We start from the raw sequence: 24631 nt of genomic DNA on the forward strand, positions 1-24631 counted from the left end.
CCATGTTTGGACTGCCTGGTTCACATCTGCAACGCTGGCCTCCCAGGAACTCCTTTAAGGGCTCAAACATGTGGAAGTGGCTCGGACTGCACGGGGGGGTGGCGCAATAACTCCCACAGTTTCTGTTATATGCAAGTGATATTCATGAATGATTGTGCGTACAGTTCCACGAAGACAGATTCATGTCCTCCACAAGATTCCGACAAGTTATCCGTCGAGTTTCAAGGGTCGGATGTTTCACTCGCTGCACGTTCACGTGAACAACTGCAGTGGCCTCCAAACCACCTCGGCTGGGATCATCATTCATGGACATATGACCTTCTTAAAAACGTTAGCACTATTCAAATGTTTAACTGCAGCTAAGAGTCTCCTCCCTGTACTGGGATTGGAGTCTTCTCTAAATGTCAATCGGTTTTACGCCTTCGTTCATGAGAAATTTCATCACAATTCCCGTTTGACTTTGAACGGCCCGCATATTTGGCAGATGTTATTCAAACTGACCTTCTAGTCTAAGAGCTCAGTACGAGCTAAGCAGTTTAAGCCCTCAATCAAAGTCTGGCATTTGATCTCACAACCTTCCAGACACCACAGGATATTAATCTCGGAGCCGCCAGAGTTCGTGATATTACAGTAATCGAGTGCTTTAAAAAAAACGTGCATAATGTCGTAACTTAAAGCACAGCATGTGATTCAGGTTTGGGTATGTGAGAGACCAGCAGTAGAACACAGCCCACCACTCTGATAAGCAGTTTGCGCTTAATGCTTTCCTCCTCCGCTGCTTCCAGAGGTAAACCCCTCATTTAATTCTAGAGCATGTGCTTGCAGCCCAGTAAGGCTTGCTGGGTGAAAATCCCGAGGATTACCCTTGCTAGGGAGATTGCCACACAACATTATTTCAACCTGTTGTTTTTCCAGAAAACATAGTTTCAGCACTTTTTTTTCCCTCAGAGTGACTGACCAATAATAACCTTTGCAAAAAGTTGTTTGGGAACCGAAAGTCAAAGATTTTCTTGTACTGTAGTTTAGTCAAGACAAAATGTAAAACTAAGTCAGTATGAGGCATCAGGAAGAAATGAATGTAGACAGCACAAACTTGGCTTTTTGTTTCAGGAAATTTCCAATAACAGCAAGCACAAAAGTATTTTTTTAGATAAAAATAAATAAATAAATAAATAAAAAAAAAAAAAAAATATATATATATATATATATATATATATATATATATATATATATATAAATGAAATATCAGAAGGCAATTGGTTCTTTAGTCAAAAACAATATACACTACCTGACCAAAAAAATGAAGATTTGACCACCCTTAGTGTTGATTACATAGTGGTGGGCATGTCATCTGTGAAGATGATTTCTCATGCTCCTCCCAGAAACACCCTTTCACATTGTGGCCTGAAATACGCCCATTTCATCAAGGAAGGAAAACACTCATTTGTTACATTCAGGTCATCAGCTGACTTAACATTCCCGAGTCTAGCTAGACCTGACCAACTGAAGCAACCGCAGATCGTAACACTGCCCCCAGAGGATTGTACAGTGGCTGCCATACTGTACATGGTGGGTGCATCACTTCATGTGCTTGCGGCCTTTAAAAAAAAAAAAAAAAATTATTATTCATTTATTTTACCAGGAAAAAATCCCATTGAGATCCAAATCTCTTCTACCAGGGAGTCCTGGTCAGGACATTAAGTTTCACATAAAATACTTTTAAAAAGATACATAAAACCCAAAACACACTATATAAAACATGTGCATTTCATATTTCACTTTTTACCCTGACCCTCACATCACTCTGGACTCATCAGACCACATAACCACTTTTCCCATCGCCCCAGTCAAGTCCAATCATCATGCTCCCTAGCAAACTGAAGCCTCACTTTAGGCTTTTTAATGGCCACTGTATTTGTCCCAACCCACTGAGTTCTCATCAAACTGTTTGTGAAAATGCTGCTAATTTCACTGTTAAAGACAATTGTGCTGTCTACTGTCAGTTTTGATCTCCACTCATGACTAATTTTTTTCCGTTCACATTTCTTTTATGAAGACGCCAGTTAAGCACAACTCTTATTATAACCCTTTCCAGGTTATAATAATGTGTTGGACAATTCTTAATCCAATTCAATCTACTCCAGGGACCTGCTGCATTCCAATCTGAATAAAAGAAAGACGATTAAGACAAAAGGCAAGATATGAGCTTGTTGTTTATTGTTATAGACAAATTGATAAACGGTTAATTGCATTGATAGCCGGACAACACAATAACCTCTATTAGCTTCGGCAGGGCTCATATTTTGCCATGAGAAAAGTTGCTGGGTTAAACATACAGTATAGTTTATTGGCATTTAGATATGTTCCATAAGTACATTCTCCTCTACAAGATTCATGTACAATATACAAGTTCAAAAATATAGTTTGTTTGCATTGAAGTCATTTCCCATTAGGGTGACAAAAATTCACATTAGCACGTTCTAGGGCTAGGAGTCAGACTTTTTATGTTGGTAAATCTAAAAAGTTCTGAAACTACATGGTGACTCAAAAACGTGTGTGTGTGTGTGTATGTATGTATACTCAAAGACATTAGTAAGTGCACGGATGAAACTTAATGAAAGACCACAAAAGTGTGCATGGGCCCAATTTTTTTTATACCTTTTTTAATTTTTAAAAATAATAGTTAAAAAATTAGGCATCAAGGAGCTGAAAGCTTGTCAGCAGTTTCTCAGAAAACACATGATCCTATCACACCTACATACGACACCATAAGCGGACACAAAGTAGGACACGTGCACGCGTGCGCACGCGCTACAGTACAATAAATGGACGCAGTACAGTTTACTGATTAAGAGCCCTGAATATCCTCAACTGTGAGAAAACAGAATCGAACACTCAGCTTCCTATAAGGCCATATAAAGGTATTAATAGAAAAGATTAGTATTGTAAATGTGAATATAACTCGAATGGCAGAATCACATTCATAAGTGTCTGAAGAGAAATACACAAGTGTTTAAGGGGGTGTTTAAGTCACATCAAAATTATGAAATGATGAGGCAGAAGCATAAAGTAAACGCTTTGTGTGGAATAATACATTAAATAACCAAGAGAAACAAGAAATATTGTTGAGGACGTCTTAAATCACAGAGGAAAAGAGTTTGGTCTAGACAAAGAAGTCAAGACGGTAGCAGTAAAGACGGTCTGCTAGAACAGAAACAGAAATACGTAAGCAAGGACTCAGGAATTAATTTCTTATGGTGCTCAGACATACGTACGTACATAACAGGACATAAAAAAACGCAAACAAAAAAGGCACCTTTTTTTTTTTTATAAAGAAAGGAACAAAATACATTGAAGGAAAAAAAAAAGTATACAAACAATTCAGTAACGCTGATACAACCAGGATGGTGCTATTTAAAAATATCTGATCCTAGAAATCCATGATTCATGGGACCAATGAGATTTGGATCGAGTCTCCCAAAAGAGTAAGCTTTACCTCTTTTCCCCCTTAAAAGCAAGCAAGCACTATGCTTTAAATAGGATGAATTGAAGTGGGACACCGCTATACCTTTGATTGGGGAGTGAGGGGGATAAGCATGTGACCAGTTAGGGCTCTGAGAAAGAATTTCCCTTTCAATCCTTTACCCCGTGCTTAAATCTCAACGAGAATAAACAATCTAGTCGAGGCTGTGTGTCAAACCACATTCCTCTTTACATCCTTACAGAATACCATAGTTCTCTGAATAATTCTAATATAATCTTGCTTTGGTAATAGAAACAAATAAGCAAAAAAAAAGAAAAAAAAAAAAAAACAAGGACACGACAGCAAAAGCTCTTTTCTACACTTTGCTAATTGCAGCCTGGAAGGATTGCGGAGAACTCCACAGCGAATCAGTTCGTTTACGCAGGGGTTCTCTCCCTCTCTCTCTCTCCCGCTCTCGTCTCCATCGTCACGAGTAAGGCTTCATGATGTTCACAGTGGTTTCTTAGCATGGGGGAGGGGAAAAGGCTGCTTTGCAGGAAGGACTTACTCCATCCACATCTCTCCCTCACAGACTGGTCTCCTTTTGCTTTCTTCTTCTCCTTTTTTTTAATTCGTTTTTCATACATTTTATTTTCGTCTTTCCGTGTAGCGGTGATCACATTTCAGGCATTCGGGTGCGGCTGGCGATAAGGAAAAAAACGGGTGCTGCGGAAAGAGAAACCAGAGTTTAGATCAGACACGAGTCAACACATACAAAGAGGGAAAAAAGGATCCTCAATATACACATTTTCTTAGTTAACAGTCACAAATAAAGAAAAAGATTTCACCGTTTTTTTCATATCAGATGCACAATCCTGAACTGAATGGTTACCTAAAGTCTTGCTCAAGGTTCGACAATTCATAAATCTATTAGGCATCCTCACCGGGCAACCGAGTGCTCTTCATGTGCTCCTCAGTGCTATGTTTCAGGTTGCCCGGATACCTAATTGACTACGCTAAATATGGCAGCCGAGATGCTGTAATAATGTAAAGACTTGATCAGCTAATTAAGTGCAGTAACAAACACAACACAGGATGACTCAAGTCACATAAAGAACACTATTTAGGATTTTTATTTCCCTTTAAAGGTTTGTGAGGTGTGAGTGGATGCATATTTTACTTAACTTTTTTGTTACTTAACTTTCTTCCTTTTTTGGTTATTGAAGACAAACGAGAAGACGAAGAAAAAAAGATTTATAGTTACTAATATAAAACGGATTTTAAGTCACGCATCAGATCGGGGAAGTAAAAGAAGACTGTACACTTTTACCTATAGACCTATAACTCTTTTCCATGGTCTTAAAAGAAAACAACTTTCAAGATGTGAAATGTTAAAAGAAATAATAATAATTAAATGAAAAACTCGCACAGTGTGAACACTGACCCTACTTTCTTTCAAACATGTGTTGCCTGCCCCAAGAATCTTAATGCTGTACAGGGAAAAAAGTGATTTTATTAGAAAGTAATATAGCTCATGTATGTCTAAGCTTCTCAATAAAGGAACATTTGGTCAGACTCCCATGATAGTGACCCTTATGCGTCGGCTTTGTTTTTTAAGAAGGCGATACATAAATTGTGAATAAAAAAATGGCCTGGATCAACAACAACGACACCAATCATAACTAAAGTTATAAAACAGAATAAAATGAAATTAAATACCACAAGTCAGTGGTAGGGTGATAGCCATTTTCCGGTAATTGGGATACTTTTTATCATCTGGGGATGAAAAAAAATGCGTCTTCTGTGGCTTAAAAAATCTTCGATATTTTTTAGTCCAACTAAGTATATGCGTATATATCTGATCTACAGTATGAGTCATAGTACTGATATTATTTGAGCTGAAGGCTTTTTTTTTTTTTTTTTTTTTTTTAAACGCAGAGTGGGTAGGTTTTCTACACTGCATGGATGAACTGTGTCAGTGTGACCTGGCAACCCTGGTGGAAAACAATTAAAAGAATTTAAAACCCTCAGTAATGATGCCCAAAAACTTAATGCTATATTATGCCAATGAAACTATATTTCCCAATATATAATGGTTAAAGCTTACAATTGATTCATTGTTGACATTTTATTTATATCCCTTCGTAAAAATTTGCATATTTTAATCTTTATGCAGGAACTATGGGTTGCACAATGAAGAGTGTTACCTGCGAGTTGGACAGTGCTGTAGTCAGAGCCTCATCTGTGACTCTTCTGCTGCTGCATCAGACCCACATTTTCATATACTCTGGAACTGTCCTCCCGCATACTACACACACACAAACACACACTTTATTTAAAGACAGCTACTACCTATTAGACACTTAGTATCTTTTCTAAGCTCTAAAAATACACTGTTGTAATAAAAACACACACATGCACTGATCAGCCAGAACATTAAAACCATTTGCCTAATATTGTGTTGACCCCAACTTGTCCCCAAAACAGCTGTGACCCCTTGAGGCATGGACACCATAAAACCTTTGAAGGTGTGCTGTGGTATCTGGCACCAAGACATAAGCAGCAAGTCCTGCAAGGTACGAGGTCAGGCGGGACATGGAGCTGACATTTCTTTCCAGAACATCAGACAAAATCTCGATCAGATAGAGATCTGAAAACCTGGGAGCCCAAATCACCACCTTTGTTTGAACTCACATTCATCAAACCATTCCTGAGCAATTTTTGAGCGCATTATCCTGTTAAAAGAGGCCATTAGGCAATACCATTAATATGAAAAGATTTTTTTTTTTTAAATGTATGACTTCGATTAAGATTAAGTCACATGCACCTCAAAACACAGTGAATTATACAAATATTTTTCGCATATCTCAGTTAGGAAGCTGGAATCAGAGTGCAGGGTCAGGCAGGATACAGCTCCTCTGCAGCAGATACGGTTAAGTAGCAACATAATAGTGCTGGCCCTTAAAACCACCACCATCCAATCAGTAACTCACAGCCTTAACTGTTTGACCCACCACTGCCTCTGCCAGTTTGCTTTTTTCTTATAATGTACCTTGGTGCCATCTTTTTCTCCAGGTAAGTGACAACACATTCACATGGCCATCCACATGAGGTAAAAGAAAATGAGATTCATCAGACGAGGGCACCTTCCTTGCCTTGCTCTAGGCGTTTTCAGTGATGGACAAAGGTCAGCACAGTCACCCTGTGGCGACACCGCTGCATACGCAAAAACTGTGATGCACTGTGTGTTGAAACATTCCTACCATAGCTGGAATGAACTTTTGGAGCGATTTTTGCTATAGTAGCTTTCAGTGGAGTTGGACCAGCCAGGCTGGGTTTCGCTCCCCACACATACTGTATCAATGGACCATCGAGCACATCATTGTTTCACTAGTTGACATTCCCTGGACCACATTTGTTTAGGTATTAGCCACTGCATACCAGAAACACACCTCCTGTTTGGGAGCGGTCCTGACCCAGATGTCTAGTCCTGTCACACCGTATCACTCGGCTGACCTACTGCTATTTCTTGACAGCTGCCACCGTAACATTCTATTATCTCGTTTATATCAGCCGTCAGTGGTTTAAACGTTATGGCTAAGATTAATTACGCAAAACATTAATCTGTAATGATCTGTTGTAAAGATGTTTTCGATATTAACTATCACCTGCAGGAAGCCTCCTTCTCTCCCTCTCTCTCACTGTGTGGACTGTGCGATACTGCAAAATCAATTAAATGATCACCATCCGAGTTTTTATAAACGCCGTTGTAAAAAAAAAAAAAACTAACCATTTTATGATTAGCTATATTATTAAGCACTCCAGTATTTCCTAAATCTTAAAATGTCTTTTTTTTAGATTTTTTTTTCCCATATGTAAAATTCCACGCACAATTTGCTTCTTTGTACATCTACATGATCCGTTTTTACACAGCATGTGGACAAAAGTTAGAATGTTAGAAATTTTATGACGACTGATTTTTACAGTTAAAAGCCGACATCACTTAAAGTGAACAAAAAAGGTGGTGCAAACTATTGAAAAAGGATGTACAGATGCATGTAGCTTGAGTGTCTTTTATTAAACTCTGAAAGCAGAGAATAAAATTAGACAGAAATGTCATAGTGTTGCTTAAACGCCTGCTGAATGTGCTGACTAGCCAGATCTCAGAACGGTCTGGGTGTGGCTGTAAACCCGCAGTACGCTCTCGAATGATAGCAGTCTGCGCTCAAGATACCCAGCTGGCTACAACACACAACTTTGCAATGATTGTTAAACCTTCCGTGCATACAGTACCGAATTACAGATTTATCATCAGGCTCTGACAGCCTTCTCAAGCAAATAATACGGCAATGAGGGGGGCACGAGCAACACCAGGCATTTAGTTAGTGATAAGTGAGACTTTCCTCAAGCTGGGCTACATGCTAAGAAAAAAAAAAATCATTTCACGCCAGTGAAACACAAACAGTATTGCTTTTCATTAGTGACATGCCCAAACTACAAAAACACCACCAAGCCTGCTTTGTACTGCATCTGGATCACTTAATCTCTTCAGTGAACACGAATCAGCAGTGGTTTCCTTTGTTTTAAGAACAAAAATAATTTTCTGCAGCATTGCATTTCACTTTCATCACGCTGCATGATTGCGTGCCACACTGGAACATTGAAATCATAGCCCTGAGCTTTACTCAGGGGGCGTGAATGTAATCAGACATGGGGTGCAGCAAGGAGTGATTAAACCTCCCTTAGTGTGAAGGAATTCATCAGTGATTTAGGACACCGTGAGCCACACACAATGAGAGTTTTGCGGAAATGCAACACCGTCTGTATATCGTATTTTATTTAGTATGGGTTTTTTTCCCCCCACTGGTGTGATTATGCTTCTTTATAGAGCAAGCGCTCCTACATTACTACCAGGGTCTCTGTAGTGCTCGAAAGTTTAATATCAACGTAATTATTAATATAGATTCCTTCACGTATACAGAACACATAAAGAAACCTTTTTGGTGCGACATCGTCTGTTCTCCACTACTTACTCGGCACAGGTTGGCGTAGGGGTGCAGGGAGGAAGTGGGCTCTGGTCCCCTGCACTCAGATCCGTCAGCGAGTACTTAATATTGGTGTACTCTCGTCCTTTTATTTTACTTTTCTGTAAAGAAAAAGCACAATCGATCAAAAACGATCAAAACTACAAAACAAAGATTTCGATGTGGCAAACTGAAAATTAAATATATAATCACGCTATGGGTCTAAAAGACAGCGAGAATAAGAGCATACCTGCTCCTCCTCTATGCGGCGCTGCAGTGTCTCTATGTAATGCTGAACTGCCATGTAGATGAAGCGGTACTGGGCCTCGGTCTGCACCATTCCTGAGCGCTGTGAGCGCACCATCTGGATCGTCTTGGGCACATCGATATCGCAGTCCACTCCTACACAAAGACAAATGGCACATTTTTCACCCTAATTTTCTCCCTAATTTAGGGCTCCCACATTAAGGCTACTACAACCACTCAATCAGGAGGGCCGAAGACTATCACGTGTTTCCTCCGAACCACGTGACGTAACTGACCGAACCTTTTTGAACTGCTCACTTACACACCACTGGGGGCGGCGTAACACACTTGGAGGACAGCGCTTTACGCTCCTTCCGCTTGCATGAGCTCACAGACACCCCTAAATGGCTGTAGAGCCGTGATTAACGTGGGAGCACTAAGAACCTCTCATCCATTCCCTCTAAGAGAGCTCGGCCAATCAGCTCTCTCTAGCTGGCTGCAAGAGGTTACAGCATCACCCGGGAATCAAACTCACGACCTCCGGGTGACAGGGTGAGCACTTTACCACTGCGCTACTCGAAGGCCCCAAACTGCACATTTGAGTATTTACCTTTTAAAAAGGTCAAGAAGACACCTCATTCCTCTTTAAGGTTTTCTGTCATATGATTGGGAATTTACCTTTTTCTCTGATGATGTCTATTAAGATGTCAATTACAATAAAGGTCCCGGTTCGTCCAATCCCAGCACTGTAAAAAAAAAAAAAAAAAAAAAAAATTTTAAACCTGGGATTTAAATCTGGGCATTAATGCATTATATAAGCACAAACATCACCTAAGAAAAATTTTGGGGAAATAAAACTAGCTTTGTATCTGTTTATACTTGTATCACATGAGTGTTACATAAGGCATAGTAAGAAAATTTTGACTTAGAGGCAATATATTGCAGGTGATATGAAAAACAAAAACACGTGCATGTGTGTGTGTGTGTGTGTGTGTGTGTGTGTGTGTGTGTGTGTGTGTGTGTGTGTGTGTTAAGGCTTACAGGATTTAATTTTGCTTTACCTGCAGTGCACGACGATAGGGCCGGCCTCCAGAATGCCCTCTTGCTTCAGTTTGACCTCCTCCAGGAAGTCCAGCACACCCCCGGGATCGCTGGGGACGCCGTGATCGGGCCAGGCACGGAAATGGTACTGCCATACAGTGCGCTCCGTGTTTCCCTGTGCGACATGAGTAATGAAGTGTTAGAGACACACACAAGCTGCTCAACCCAAAAAAAAAAATCTAAAACTCTGCCTAAAATTACATGCCTTCAGGTGACATGATCAGCGCACACAGGCACAAAAAAGAGAGAGAAAGAGGAAGAAAAAAAAAAACAGACACGCACATACATGATGCAACACAAAAGCAATAATGATAATTTGTCCAACAACTATCTCTATTACGCTACATGGCAGCATTTGCCTTCTTGATCAACAAAATGAATTGCAATTTTCTTTAAACATACAGGATTGCTGTTCGAGGACGTACACATCAACATCAACAACAACTTAAACCTAGAACAAATTCAGAAGTTGTGTAGAAAAATGAACAGTGCTTCATGGTTTACGGCGTTCTTTCGATCACCTGTCCGACTTTAGAAAGCTTCAGCTCTCGCAGGATGTAATCGTGCGCTGAAGTCTCCTTGACGTTGCGCACACGCATGGCACCGTATTCCTTTAGCGCCGACACGTCCGGCCAGTACTTCACACACTTACTCTGTAATGATACACAGTGTGATGTTAGGTCTTCCAGTTCTGTCTTATAATCCTGCTGATGTGCCTCGGGATCGAGGTGTACTTTTATACATTGATGGATTTCCGAGACAAAAACTGAACTTTCAGTAAGAGTTGCTTAAAAGTTGTCACTATCTTGCCAAAAGCCAAAAGAATTCATGCTTACAGAATTCTTGTAAGCTTACAGAGTGCTTACAATAGAGTGAATATCTATTCAAATTTTAAAAAATCACTTTAAATGACAAAAAAAAAAAAAAAAAACAGTTTTGGAGAATCTAATCATTCAAAAGTAAAAGAACAAACCTTGCTCCTCTCGACTTCTTTAGTCGTCATAACAATAACACGCGAGTTTTCCTGAAACACCATCCTCCAGAAGTCGCTTATTGTGTTCTGCAGGCAGCCCTGCGTAGCGATGTAGCTTTTCTTTAATCTGGCGTTGTTGCTCTTTGACTCTAACTCCGGCTGCAATGAGGAGAACAGCGGTAAGTGAAACAAACTAAGCGCACGCAGTGCCCTAGAGACACTAAAGACTGCATTAGGTTTGTGCTGGAACTGCCATAAACTCTTGGCTTATTCTGATCCTGTTGTTAAAATCTAATTTAATCAAATGCTATCTATGCTTATAAAAATATAAACATTACTTTCCATTTAAAAACTAGAATATTAAATGATCATACGTTTGTACTGATCAGCACTTTTTATCATTACCATGATGATGTTAGCGTTGATGTAATCGGAGCCCGGCTCGTTTGTGTCTCCGTCGTTGAGGACTACTCGCGTGTGGTCGACTAAGAAAAGGAAGTCAAGTCAGCCATTTTTACTCACATGTTAAACACACTGTCTACATCATTTCTTGAACACACATTTCTACACGCTTAAAGATATCAGTCGAAGAAGCAGAAGAAAAAGAGAGCAAATATACGCACAGGGCAGGATGTTTTTGTATCTGTTCTTGTTCTTGTTCTCAGCGCGCTGGCCCTCTTTGCGACTGTACAGCAGCTTGCACTCCTGCTGTTGAAGCGTCTATACACAGTGGGAGAAAAGCGCAGAAATGGAAATCATACGTCTCGGCATCGCTGAGCGAGTGCAGGGTAATGTAATAATGCACTTAAGTATGTTAACTGAAGCGTGGATGATGGCTCTCACCTCGAACTCTTCCCAGAAGCCCTGTTTGACCTTATCCGTGGCCTCGGCCGGCTTGCTGAGCTCGCGTACTCTACTTTCGATCTCAGCTGCATTAATGCGTGTCGTGTTGAGAGGCTTTAAATACAACAGGCGTGACGTTTACAACAAGCCAACGTCTAACTTAATACAAAACGGCTCTAAATAAAAAAAAACTATTAATAAAAAAATAAAATAAAATAAATCAACAGTTCTGCACCAAGGATATATAAAGTAAAAACTGTTTTTTGTTAATATATTTAAAAAATAAAGAGTGAAATATCCCATTTTAAACAAGTATTCAGACCCTTTGTTATGACGCTTGCAATTAAGCTTTGGCGCATCTTACTCCTATCAGTGGTGTTTGAGATTCTTCCACAAACTTGACAGGAGTCCATCTGTGCCTAATTGATTTCATTGGACATAATTTGGAAAAGGAACACCTGTTTTTACTTTCTTATTGTGAAGTAATGTGTGTAGAATGATTAGTTGATCTGAATACATTTTAAGAAGTGCGAAACATAAAATGTTGAAAACTTAAAAGGGTCTGGAAACTTTTAGTATGCACTGCATTACCGGGTCAATACATAAACAATTGGCTATGGTGTGAGAATATTATCAAGTGTTCATATTGAACACTTTTTAACTTTACTGGACACTTAAATATGGTTTATATTTCATCTTCATCTACAGATGCCTTTAGAAATTTCGTTACTAGACAAACTATAACTTGTCTACGGTAAGGAACATTATATACTTTTTTTTCTCCGTTCAAGACCACTGAATCATTTTGTGACATTAAGTAACACAACAAAATAACTAATAATGAAATTCACTGTCATCTACTCGACTTTATCGGTTAGTAGTTACAGTCCAAGGCTGAACAAAAACTTAGCTCACCATCATTAAGTTACATACACGAACAGATATAAACTTTTCCTTTAATGCCAAGATAAAATTCCTTGATGTGTGGAGTCACGCTACCTAATATCCCACCTGTTTGAGCTGAAGCACAGTGCCCAATGTTTCCACCATGGGGTTTTTCTTGTAGTGTTCCACTAGATCTGTTAGGGAGTCAAACTTCTCCCCTCCACCAACGTCATACTTCATGTCATGCTGCAAAACAAAAACAGAATTATAGCCATTTATATACAGCCTAATATTAATCTCTTGATGCAAACAAGGCCAAAAAAAAAGGGCACCTGGCAGCGAATCATGACGTGAGTGACTTTGGGTTTGCTGTCGGTGCTGTCTGTTTTGTCGTCTCCGGTCCGTACGGAGAGTACAAAATCCCCAGGATGACTCTGGCTCTCTCGGACCAGGAAGCTGCCGTTCTTGCCTTTCTCCGTCAGCAATTTCTCGGCTTCACGGCCTGAGAGGTGACCATGAAACCACCTTGATGGGTGAAATGTCAGGACACAACAAGAGCATTTATTTATTTAGCAGATACTTTTAAAGAAAGTTGCATTCGTCTATAGATAAAATGTGGTAAAACAAAGAGACAGAAAAAGGATTGTTGAGAGATTTGATTGTAGGACCACCTCTCTGATGTCGGGTCAGCGCAGTTGAGTGGGTACTTCAGCTCGATCACATCACCATTCTTCTCCTTTAGCTGCCCGTGGTGCTCCATGTAAAACTGCACCAGCTCAGCCAACGTGGCGAATTTCTCTCCTCCGTACAGGTCATAGTAGTCGCCCGTGTTCTGGATCTTAATGTGGGTGACTGCTCCATTTCGCCTAAATATAAAAAGAAAAGCTTCTAAATTCCTGCCTGCAACATTAATTCCACTGAGACTCTGCAAGCTCACGAAATTGTGTGGGCCTGAATTTGTTTCTTTCACCGGCGTAAAGTTTTAGGGTTAGAAACTGTGCATATGACTAAGGCATAATCTAACTTTAGAGACATATTTTCAACATATTAACCAGCAGAAAATGTTCTGTTCCGCTTAATAATCTGGTACAGATTGACTTAAAATGTGACTTGGCTTCAGATCAAGCCAATCTTCCATGATAACTCTAGAACTTTACTCACTGCAAGAGCAAATTATATGCACAAAAATAATAGCATTACACCTTATCTAGATATCCCAATTCGTCACCTACAATGAGACAAACATGGACATTACTCATAGCTGAAATATGGTATATCCTCAGGAATAAAACAAAAATAAAGATTTTAATATTGCATCCACGGTATTGAAATATTTTTTTAATATTTTGAAAAAACAAAAACACATAAGCAAGATTTCCCCCCCAAAGAAAAGAGAGAGAGAAAGAGCAGAGCCATGGTAATCTGCCACAAAGTTTGTTTTAAGAAATACTTCAACAGATACTTTATATATATAACAGAAAATTTATATATATACACTGTACATATACTTCAATACAAAAACTAGAGTTGTGTCTCAAATAACATCCTCAAATGTTACTATCCTACACAGTTATTGAAAACAAACAACGCAATTCATGTATCACCACATACAAACTTTTATACATTTTTAATTTATACATATGTTATATATACACTAAATGTTTATTTATTAGTGGAAAAATGTTGTTGTTCCTCTATAATCCTACAGGTCATGCAGTCTAAACTAGCATCATGTGTAGTAGAAAATAAATTTATTTTATTTTTTTTTTAACATGCCTACTGTATAGGTGAGCATGCAATACGGTGCACGTGCGCATATACTACCATACACAAGCGTATACTATTGTGCATGTGAGCGTATGTGTGTGTGTGAAATATATATTTTCCTTTATACATGCTTCTTCACCAAAGCCAAAAAAATTGAAAGTGTGCAAGCATTCTACAGCATTAAGACAAAGTTTTGCCCCAGAACGAATGTCAGGAATAAAAGTCCTTACAGTAACTACAAGAGCATGTGACCATCATTAGGAGCAGAAGATTTACAATAAAAGGAAGTTTCTTTTCTTTGATATAAAGGAACCAAGTGCTGAGAGTATGCAATAACATGCAGAAACAGAGGTTTTAAAACAAATAAAAAAGGGAACTCAAATTTAAACTAGGATCTCAGAGCTTCAAAGTGCCATCAAGGTAAATGTGTAGATTTGCAATAATTTATTACATAACAATAAACAAGTTTATTTTTCAGCAGCAGGGAAAAAGGCTTGATTATAAAAGACTGACGGAAGCAAGTTATGAATGAAGCATTTACAGATGCTATGACAAGCTATTGTGGTTTACAAATCCTAGATCCCTGTGGGTTCCTTTTTGTCATTTAAAAAAAAAAAAAAAAAAAAAAAAAAATTGCAGCTTTAGGCTATGAGACGCTTAAAGCAGCCGTCTATCTAAAATGGTTTCGGAGATGTGATATGATTCCGTTTTTACATATTTCTGACCAAAAGGAAAAAGCAGCCATCACGTAGCTTTCCGGTTTATTTAATTATACAGGGTGCGAAAGTAATCTAAACAGCAAGTAAACCAAATTCTGCTCTAAAATGGTGAATAGGTGCTTATTAAAAAATATAAATCAAAAGTTACTTAACAAAACCAAGAGTTTAAAGAGGCCATAAAATCCAGATTACCCTTTTAGTGTGATGATAAAAATAGAACAAAATGTTCTGGAGATATTAGCATTTTCATTTTATAGTCCATTGCTTTTGGAAACAAATTTGCCATTTCTTTCTTTCATCACTAGCTACAACTTCCTCATCCCTAAATAAAACTTTAAGAACCATATGCCCCGCACCCTGAGACCGGTCTTGCTCTGGAGTAGTGTCTGCACAGTCATGAACATGGCTTGAACATGATTTGTCACGTACTAATTTCTTAGTTGAAGGGAAAAAAATTAAGCTAAAAGTATAACATTGAAACAGGCACTTCTCAAAGAAGCTTCTTTAGGTTTCTAAACAGACAGACTAAATGTGATTCTGTTCTTAGAGAAAGAAAGAGACCCTATTTACTGTTCTCATCAGTTTAGGCTTGTTCTCTCTCTAATATGCCATCAGCTGAAGAGTCCAATAAGACATCACTCCGACTTCCTGTTTCAAAAGGAAATCATTTACCATACAAATCAAATCACAGCAAAAAAAGCTATTACATGGGGCCTTTTTTAAAAGATTGTTTTAAACTGGAAGGAATCTCTCGTAGCCAAATATCCCAGTGTGTCTTTTCTGTTTGGTATTCTCGCGGAGAGGTTTCCGACCACCGCGCCCTCTCCCCCTGTGGTAAGCCTGTGGAGAACTATAACCCTCACCACAGGAAAGAAAAAAATGCCTGCCTTTTAAAATAAAGCGGAGAAATAAAACTGCGAAACCTGAGAAAGCAGATTTCTAGAAACCTCGCTTAGAGAGAGACACAAGGATGTGGCACAAATGCGTTCTCGAAAGTATCTGATCATATACAAATCACTATCAAGTACAAGATGAGTCTGCATTCCCCCCCCTGGGAAATATAAACTAAATTTATATTAAGAAAATGTACAGAACAAATTTTACAACAATTTGTTAAATAGCAATATGTCTTCTACTCATACATAAGGGGGGTTTGAGTTAAACAAGGACAGTGGGCAATGGGAATTTCTTGTGAATGCAAATTTGTGGCCAATTTGCACAAGAGACACATCTGTCTGTGGGAACAGTACACACAATCATTCACTAACAGGAACTCAGCTGGTAGTTTTTGCCACATCCCCCATACAGTCCTGACCTCACTTCAAGCTATTTCCACATGTTCGGGCCATTGAAGCAGTTCCTGGGAGGACAGCGTTTCAGCTGTGAACCAGACTCCAGCCAACTCTCATTGCTCAGGCGAACTGAGAAACTTTCTACCTTGATAGTATCTAAGCACTTGTGTGCTGGGATTAGTGCACTAGTGTAGCAGGAGATTATATAAAAAAATCTAGGTAATTTTTAACAATCATAACACAATCATCTTATTATTCTGAAAAAGTCCCAGTTTAGCTTGAACACCCCACATAAAAAACTCTAAAATAGCTATCTTAAGTTCATGCAGACATAAATAAATAATAAAAAAAAGAAACAAACAAACAATTAACTCTTGGAATAGATTCCAGATGGGGAATAAAAACAGAAACTGAAACTAGAAATTTTGATTAAAAGTAAAACCTAAAATATATCTTTTGCCTCCTTGTATTCATGTAAGATTATGTTAATTTATAAAAATATGTTTAGAAGCTGTAATCCTGAGCAGGCATAAATTTTCCACATTTGCAAACAACTCTTTTATTTATTGCTCTCATTTTCACAGAACAACATTGTTCATCCAAATAGTCTGGTGCAGTTTATAAAATAAAAACAAAGGGTACACACAGGGCCTTTCACTTAAAGAGTGTGTTTTGAATAAATGTACCAAATGTACATTGTTAACAGAACGCTTAGTTTGATGGCAAGACTTTCTAAAACATTGAGTACGGGATGGAAATGTGATTAATGTTTTTACATGATTTACGTTTACTTGATGGCCCAGACCTTACTTTCTTAACTTTATAAAAAAGTTTTGTTTAAAAAAAAAAAAAAAAAAAGCATCACACTATGGAAATAAAACCCACATACAAACACACCTTTCCAATGCGTGTTTCATCTTCAGCTTCAGGGCAGTGGATTCTCACCTGACAGAGAGGGTGAAATCTCCCGGATTGCTCTTGCTCGGTCGGGCCAGAAAGCTTCCGTCCACGCCACGTGTCAGCAAAAGGTTCTCAGCCTCCACGCCGGTGATGTTGGGGTGAAACCACCTATCAATACAACCACAGTGACTTCCACTGGCATAAAAAGTCACACACACACACACAAATGCCACTCTGAACATCACTCTCATGCACAGATGGTTTAAAAGTGATCACGTGATGAGTCATTGGATGTGACTCCATGAAAAAAAAAAGAGGAATCATCATCTGAGCACATCTGAGCTAGCTGTGAAGAAATAATTTCTCTGGATGTTTACACAAGCAATGACATTAGGTGTATGCTTGCGTGTCCTAAACATTCTCAAACGTCTTAAACATTTGGGGTAACACTTATTACAGGAGTTGTTTGCACAAGTTGTCCTTCTTGTCAGGGGCAGGTTTAAAAGCAGGGCTAGCAAAGCTGCTAATATTAAACCCGTGACGTGTCCAGTAGCACTGAGAATTTAAAACAGTAAGGTTATACAGACAAGAGTCAGTGAGCAGACTATCACTCGGCTAGCTGAGACATACACAACATGGTTTGTGTGTGTCTACTGGTATTACAGTTAGCCAGCTAGCCACCTCACTCGGCTTGACCAACACCGTTAGCTAACTAGCCTACAGACTGGAGCGCAGACCTGCTAGCAGGCTAACACAAGCAACTTACAAACACTGGAGTTCAGGACCAATTAAAACTTTCTACTTTTGTTCGACTTCTAACCCAACCTGGAAGCGCTGTCCAGACATATTAGTGTTAACGAAAAAGCGCTGCCGTGGTCGCCTCGACAGCTTAACCCCAGTACAAACGGTTTGTTTTTCATTTCCCTCAGCTCTCACCTCCGAGATGTCATCTTCACAAGCCCGGACTCCTCACTCCGGATCCTCGCCTCAGATTTTACTTACTTTCAAAGCCAAAGCAAGCGACTGCGCCGAAAACCCCGCTGCTTTTCCCTGGCAAAAAAACGTCATAAGGAAAAGAAGAGCTCAAAACAGGTTTAAATAAATGAAGAGGTACAAATATTTACAGTCGGAGAAACAAAACTCAGTAGCTAGGCCTCAGCATCGGAGTCCTTTCGAGTCAGTTGTAAAACGTCACCAAACATGCGACAATAGCAGAATTGCGTAAAACACCTGCGCCCTCTAGCGCTGGCTCGCCCTCTTCACCAGGCCACGACCAGGAGCTGGGTATACTCTCTCTATCTCTCTCTCTCTCTCTCCTTCTTCTTCCACTCTATGCACACGGTCTGGAGACTTCTGCCATTTTATAGCTATAACAGGCTTTCACTCCCTTATTTATACTGCTTTATCCCTGTAGGGTCATGGGGGCCTGGGGCCTATCTCAGGAGACTTAGGGCATGAGACAGGGTACACCCTGTGCCAATCCATCACAGGGCACACACATACACACTCACACGCTCAGGACAATTTGGCCACACCAGTTAGCCTAATCTGTGTGTCTTTGAACTATGGGAGGAAACTAATGGAAACCCACCAAACAAAACATGCAAACTGCAACAAAGCATACAGACGGAATCAAACCTTCGGCCCTGGAGGTGCAAGGCAACCTTGCTAAACACTAGGCCAATGTGCCACCCAACAAGCTTTCATTCCTAACATTAAGTCTTCTTTTTAGCTGTCCATCAGATTATTTTCCTGTTAACAAATATATTTCACTTAATTATTTGATTTTTTTCGTTTTGAAAGTGAGCACAATGATCATTTATAAATATTAATAAAGAAGTGATACTTTTCTAGAATTAAGATTTATGCAGCCATTTTTATATTACAATTTTATATTTTGCAACTTGGAAGGTTTGAACAGAAAAAAATATTTAGTAAACCAGCTGCTTATTAATCTTATTATTTTAATGTAAAAAGTAAAAAAGATAAAGCACTTAAAAAAAATCCAGAAAAGCATAAATAAGCACAAAGCAGCAGTTGCAGACATCATGGAAAAAGAATTATGTACAATATATATCTTAACGTAAACAAGCCGTAAGATACTTAACCTTACAAAATTTTAATTCTTCGTATTAATAAGTTAGACAGAGAGTTCTGCCGTACAGAAAGACAGACGTACGTGAGTTTCAACCTTAAATAATATCACTGTTTATATTAAAACTAATCAGCTTATTTTTAGCTTTAACCTTTTAACTATTTCTACAAACTATTTTCCGTGCTTGTATAGTGTGTGCAAGTGAACTGTAGAATCTAATACACTTAACTTGCATGCCTTGTCACTATTGCAAGCCTCCTCTTCTTGTTTAGAATTTTTTTTATTTGCTTTTGCGTTTCGTCTAGTTTGGCCCTCAGCGCTACCCGTCATAAGCTTTACGTGGCAGTACTAGCAGTAAAGCTCCGTGTTCAAGTTATAAACCGCCGCCACCTAGCCTAGCTCCCTCTCCGCTAATGAAAAGGCGGTCTGCTTAGCATCGATACACAGACTCTTGATGGTGCTGGGGGATTTATTATCGCTTAATATATTTAGTTCGAAGCGAGAATGTTGACGTTTTCTGAGCTCGTCGTGCTGCTCGGGGTTTTGTGCTCTACAGCGAGCGGCTACTTCGTTAGCATCGATGCTCACGCGGAAGAGTGCTTCTTCGAGCGCGTGAACTCGGGCACTAAGATGAGCCTCATGTTCGAGGTGGCAGAGGGGGGATTTCTGGACATCGACGTTGAGGTGAGGGGTCGAGTCCCAGTGGTGCAGAGCATGCAGGGGTGCGTGCTTTTGTTGTGTTTTGTTTTAGCAGGAAGTCGCTTGCTAACGCGCTACCTGTCTGCTGTGCTAACATATGTCACTAGCTGAACGATCAGTCCCGGATGGCTTGGTGTGTTAATTATAGTCCACTAGATTTGGGTAGATCAGGATTAATTAACGTCATGCACATGAAGGTAGTGCGCGTCTTATCAGGACGCAGCCATACTGTGTCAATGCTTAGTTTTTATTTATGGATGGATAGATAGATAGATAGATAGATAGATAGATAGATAGATATACCTTATTGGCAGCAGGTTACACAAACAGTGGTGGAGGAAAGAAAGAGGAAAAAACAACAAAACAATGTAATTGTAACTGATATTAATTATTACAATATGATACTACGTAAAAAACAGTGCATACTGGCAATTCAAAAAGAAATAAAATGTGCGAATTGTCAATGTATGATTGTGAGTAAAGTGACGGCGAATAATGGGATATGTGTATAAGTTACTATCATCATCTGATACATAGAGGTGAGTCATTGTACAGTGCTATAGCAAACGGTGTAAATGATTTCCTGAACCGTTTTTTGTGACAGCGACTCTGAATCAGTCTGTTAGGGAATAAACTCCACTGGATCATGTAGTAAGTGGGATGGATTTTCCATGATTGACAGAAGTTTGTTCAGTGACCTGTTGTCCCTCCTGTCCAGTTTGTGTCAGATTATGTATTCAGCATATTATCCAGGAATAAGTATCCTTATACTTGTTCACTGATGATGAAGAGTCGTGATTTAATTTCTGTTTCTTGTAGATAACTGGACCAGATGGTAAGCAGATTTATAAAGGAGACCGTGAGTCCAGTGGGAAGTACTCCGTGGCTGCCCATATGGATGGAACATATAAATTCTGCTTTAGCAACAAGATGTCCACTATGACTCCTAAAATTGTGATGTTCACCATCGACATCGGTGAAGCTCCCAAGGGCCAAGATATGGAGACAGAGGGTAATAATATATGATGCGTGTTTTACTTCATCAGTGTGTTCATATCCCAGTAATGCAGTTTACAGAATCCAGCGTTTTCCCTTTCAGGTATCGGAGGTTTACTGATCTTTACGCGTCCACACGCTGAGTTTACAGTGTACGATTTTCAGCTCAGGGGTGCGAGCAAAAATTGAAAAATCAGGGGAATGTTATGTTGTATTGTATCCACTATTGGTGAATAGATCCTAGTAACAGGATAGTAATAACCGTGCTGACACGCTGTGAGTTATGGTATTTGTGAAATGTTACAGGTGCGTCTGTTTCAGACGCCATTAGTTCGTTTTGCTGAAATTTTGAAGTAAAGTTTCACCAACCCTGAGAGCCATAAGTATAACCATGACTATGTGAATATATAATATGTTAAAATGCTTTTAAATTGAATTAAGCACATTGCTTTAAGAATTACAGCTGTCTCCTTTATTTATACACATCCACATTAAATGGTGTTTGTGACACTTGGAATTGGAAACATCAAAGTTGTTGAGAAGATTTGTCATTAAGGTTTCTGGTGTATATATGAAGAATCAAGACTGGTCTCAAAATACACTTTAGCTGTCAGAGTAAATGCTAACACAATCTGAATGCTTCATCTTTTATTATAAGTATAACTACCATAGAAAGTGTCAGTTCCTGTCTTTCCACTGTATAAGATGCGTGTTTTTATTGCGCCCTGACTGTTGACCTGCTCTTTTTCTCAGGCGGCGGTGACAGCTGGGATGGTAGGCACAGGCAGTATAAGCATAAGCGAAATCGCTTTAATATGGAACATTTAATGTGTCAAACATGCCGCTTTAACACTAACCTGTGCCCTGGTTTGGTGTTATCTGAAAGCCCTTGTTGCTTGTTGCATTGTGCTTCTAATAAGAGGCTGAGACATAACCATGTGTAACAGTATTACTGGTTATTTTATGGTTGTATAAAGTAGATACCATTACAAATTAATTTCTCAGTCAGCATTGTGTGCATGTTGTGCACCATAAACCTGAAACTTTTGACATTTTGAGAACAAAATAAGGGGAAAAGCACTTTGCTTGGGATTTCTGATGCATGTTCTATCACTTGGTACATTTAGATTATAAGAATACAATTTAAGAAGACAAGAAATCTGCAACATATTTTACATGTTGTCACTCCTTTTTCCCCCCGACTTCAGCTCACCAGAACAAGCTGGAAGAGATGATTAACGAATTGGCCGTGGCCATGACTGCTGTCAAGCACGAGCAGGAGTACATGGAAGTCCGGGAAAGGATACACAGAGCAAGTAAGTCACCTCACATGCAGATTCTATGACGTGTTAACGTTCTTTGTTCAATTTACATACTCACAATACTGTCTTATACATTTTTTTGGGACTTTTTTTTTTCCTTCCCCAGTTAACGACAACACCAACAGCAGAGTGGTTCTGTGGTCGTTCTTCGAAGCTCTGGTGCTTGTCGCCATGACCCTTGGACAAATTTACTACCTGAAGAGATTTTTCGAAGTACGACGAGTCGTGTAAAAAAATACAGTTAAAACAACATGCTTCCTCTCTATCAAGACAGTCATTCACTACTCCAAGGATTGGCTATCCTGCCTCAACACCTTTCAGAAGAGTACTTCTTGTCTGTCATTCGGTTTTCATTTTTGTCTGTGTGGGTTTAGGTTTCATTTAGATGTTTTGGGGAGCTGTTTTCTGTCAAACAAATCTTCTGTGTTCACTTTTAATTTCTTTTAAACTCCCAGTTCTTACTAAGTTGTTTTAATTTGTGGAGCTTTTTTCTTTTTGCTAGAAAAACAGTGACATGGGGAGGGTGTGTGGGGCTGCCGCTTAGAGACTGCTACAAGCGTTGCATGGTGTAACTTTTACAATATTGTCTAACGTTTTCAACGATTGATCCAGTCGTTAACTTGGTGATTTGACTTTTGATGCGCACCCTTATTAGGATTTTCAGCTTCTTATGAAACTTACGTGGCACATAATTAATGTTTATTAGCCAACCTATGGAATATGACTGTTTACGTATTAAAATGGCTTTATGGTATTTTCAGATGTTTAAGTATAATTTCCATTTTGCAAAGATTTTGTTCCTGTTCACTGGGGAGGGAAGTAATTTATGTACTTTTTTACTGTTACATGTCTGTATGGACATTTAATTCTTTAACATTTGCTATACAGAATGGGAATTGGCCATGACTACTGCAGAATTGATGGTAAAACTGTACAATATTGTAAAGTAGAATGTTCAAGTGAATCGAATATGAACTTGATTTAATAAAACATGATGTTTAAAAATGTGTTGTTTTAGCCTTCACTATTTTATGTCAGTAATTTGCATATTAAACCTAATCATTACCATTTTGAGAATCTTAGTTAAATTCTAAAAGTAAGATTCTTAGTTTAAAATAATTTTTTGCTTCATCTCTACTTGGATAGAGTCATGCAGCACCATTTTCGTAGTCTGATCTGTTCAGCTCTCTCACTCTCATCTTTTCTAAAGCTTAAACTGCAATGAAAAGACTTTCAACACTATCACACTTGTCACCTCGTAGTTTACTGACTAGCCAAACAGGGTCTCTCCTGTCACACCACACAACTTTGTATTGCATTCTGGAACTTTAAATCCAGTGTTTGCTCTTCACTAACTTTGGATTTTTCATTAAAGGAAAATGGAGAGTGACATGGAAAAAAACAAGCTTTCTTCTTGGTTTATCAGAGCTCACAGTAAAACCTTGATTGTCCTTTACCAGGGGTGTTGAACCGTATATAATTCCCTGCTACACTAATGCACTTATCACAGCATTTCACTAGTGCTTGGATACCACCAGGGTACAAAGAATTCCCAGTACACCAGAGCCATACTCGGACTGCCTGCTTTGTGTCTGAAACTCCGGCATGTCAGGGAACACATTTGATGGCCCAAACATGTGGAAATGGCTGGGAGAGAGGTCAGGACCATACAGGGGATGTGACAATAACTCCCAGCTGAGTTCCTGTAATGTGCACAGGGTGTGCATGAGCGTTTGTGTGTACAGTTCCAACAGATAGATACTTGTTTTTTGCAAGTTGGTGACAAGTTCTGTTGATTTTCAAGGATCAACCATTCCACTCCCTGAATGTTTTTCAGTGTTTTTTTTTTTTTTTTTAAGATTAAAAGTTTCACTACAGTACTGTGCTTCTGTAAATTGGTTTAATGTCTTCATTCACAAAAAATGTAGTGACAAGTCCTGGTTAGACTTGAACACTGCTTGTATGCTTGAGATTGGAGAAATCATACACCCTTTTAAATGTCAGTGTAACCTAGCTAGCAATGTCTCCTTGTGATATTGTGGCATACGTTTGCTCATTTCTTATAGGATCAACAAAAATACTAACATTTTACTGTGCCAGGTTGCAAAGCACCTAAAGATACATTTAGATTTAATACAAATTTAATTGGTTGTTTATGTAGTGGTGGCACGGTGGTGTAGTGGTTAGCACCGTCACCTTGCTCTCCAGGGTCCGGGTTCGATTCCTGGCCAGACTCGATTCCCATCTCTGCATGTTGGAGTTTGCATGTTCACCCCGTGCTTGGTGGGTTTCCTCCGGGTACTCCG

At 39.1% G+C, this 24631-nt stretch overlaps 2 protein-coding genes across 2 annotated transcripts; one reads left to right on the top strand and one right to left on the bottom strand.

Moving 5' to 3' along the window:
- Nucleotides 1–2195: 2195 nt before the first annotated feature.
- On the bottom strand, nt 2196–18386 carry ptpn11a (protein tyrosine phosphatase non-receptor type 11a). The gene is made up of 17 exons (XM_053516391.1): nt 18338–18386; nt 18150–18263; nt 17259–17381; nt 13207–13401; nt 12868–13060; nt 12662–12781; nt 11651–11764; nt 11431–11527; nt 11213–11292; nt 10808–10966; nt 10356–10487; nt 9795–9949; nt 9412–9479; nt 8738–8889; nt 8497–8609; nt 5671–5771; nt 2196–4189 (listed from the first exon to the last, which is right to left on the bottom strand). Exons 2-16 carry the CDS (start codon nt 18161–18163, stop codon nt 5702–5704), a joined length of 1785 nt encoding a protein of 594 aa, XP_053372366.1. The 5' UTR covers nt 18164–18263; nt 18338–18386; the 3' UTR covers nt 2196–4189; nt 5671–5701.
- A 1254-nt stretch (nt 18387–19640) lies between these two features.
- tmed2 (transmembrane p24 trafficking protein 2) lies at nt 19641–23330 on the top strand. Its single transcript, XM_053515514.1, has 4 exons — nt 19641–19992; nt 20827–21019; nt 22212–22319; nt 22432–23330. The coding sequence occupies exons 1-4, from the start codon at nt 19813–19815 to the stop codon at nt 22554–22556; spliced, it is 606 nt and encodes a 201-aa protein (XP_053371489.1). The 5' UTR covers nt 19641–19812; the 3' UTR covers nt 22557–23330.
- The last annotated feature ends 1301 nt before the right edge of the window (nt 23331–24631 follow it).

The sequence above is a fragment of the Clarias gariepinus genome, chromosome 17 (genome assembly GCF_024256425.1).
Source record: "Clarias gariepinus isolate MV-2021 ecotype Netherlands chromosome 17, CGAR_prim_01v2, whole genome shotgun sequence".
In the NCBI taxonomy this organism is placed as follows: domain Eukaryota; kingdom Metazoa; phylum Chordata; class Actinopteri; order Siluriformes; family Clariidae; genus Clarias; species Clarias gariepinus.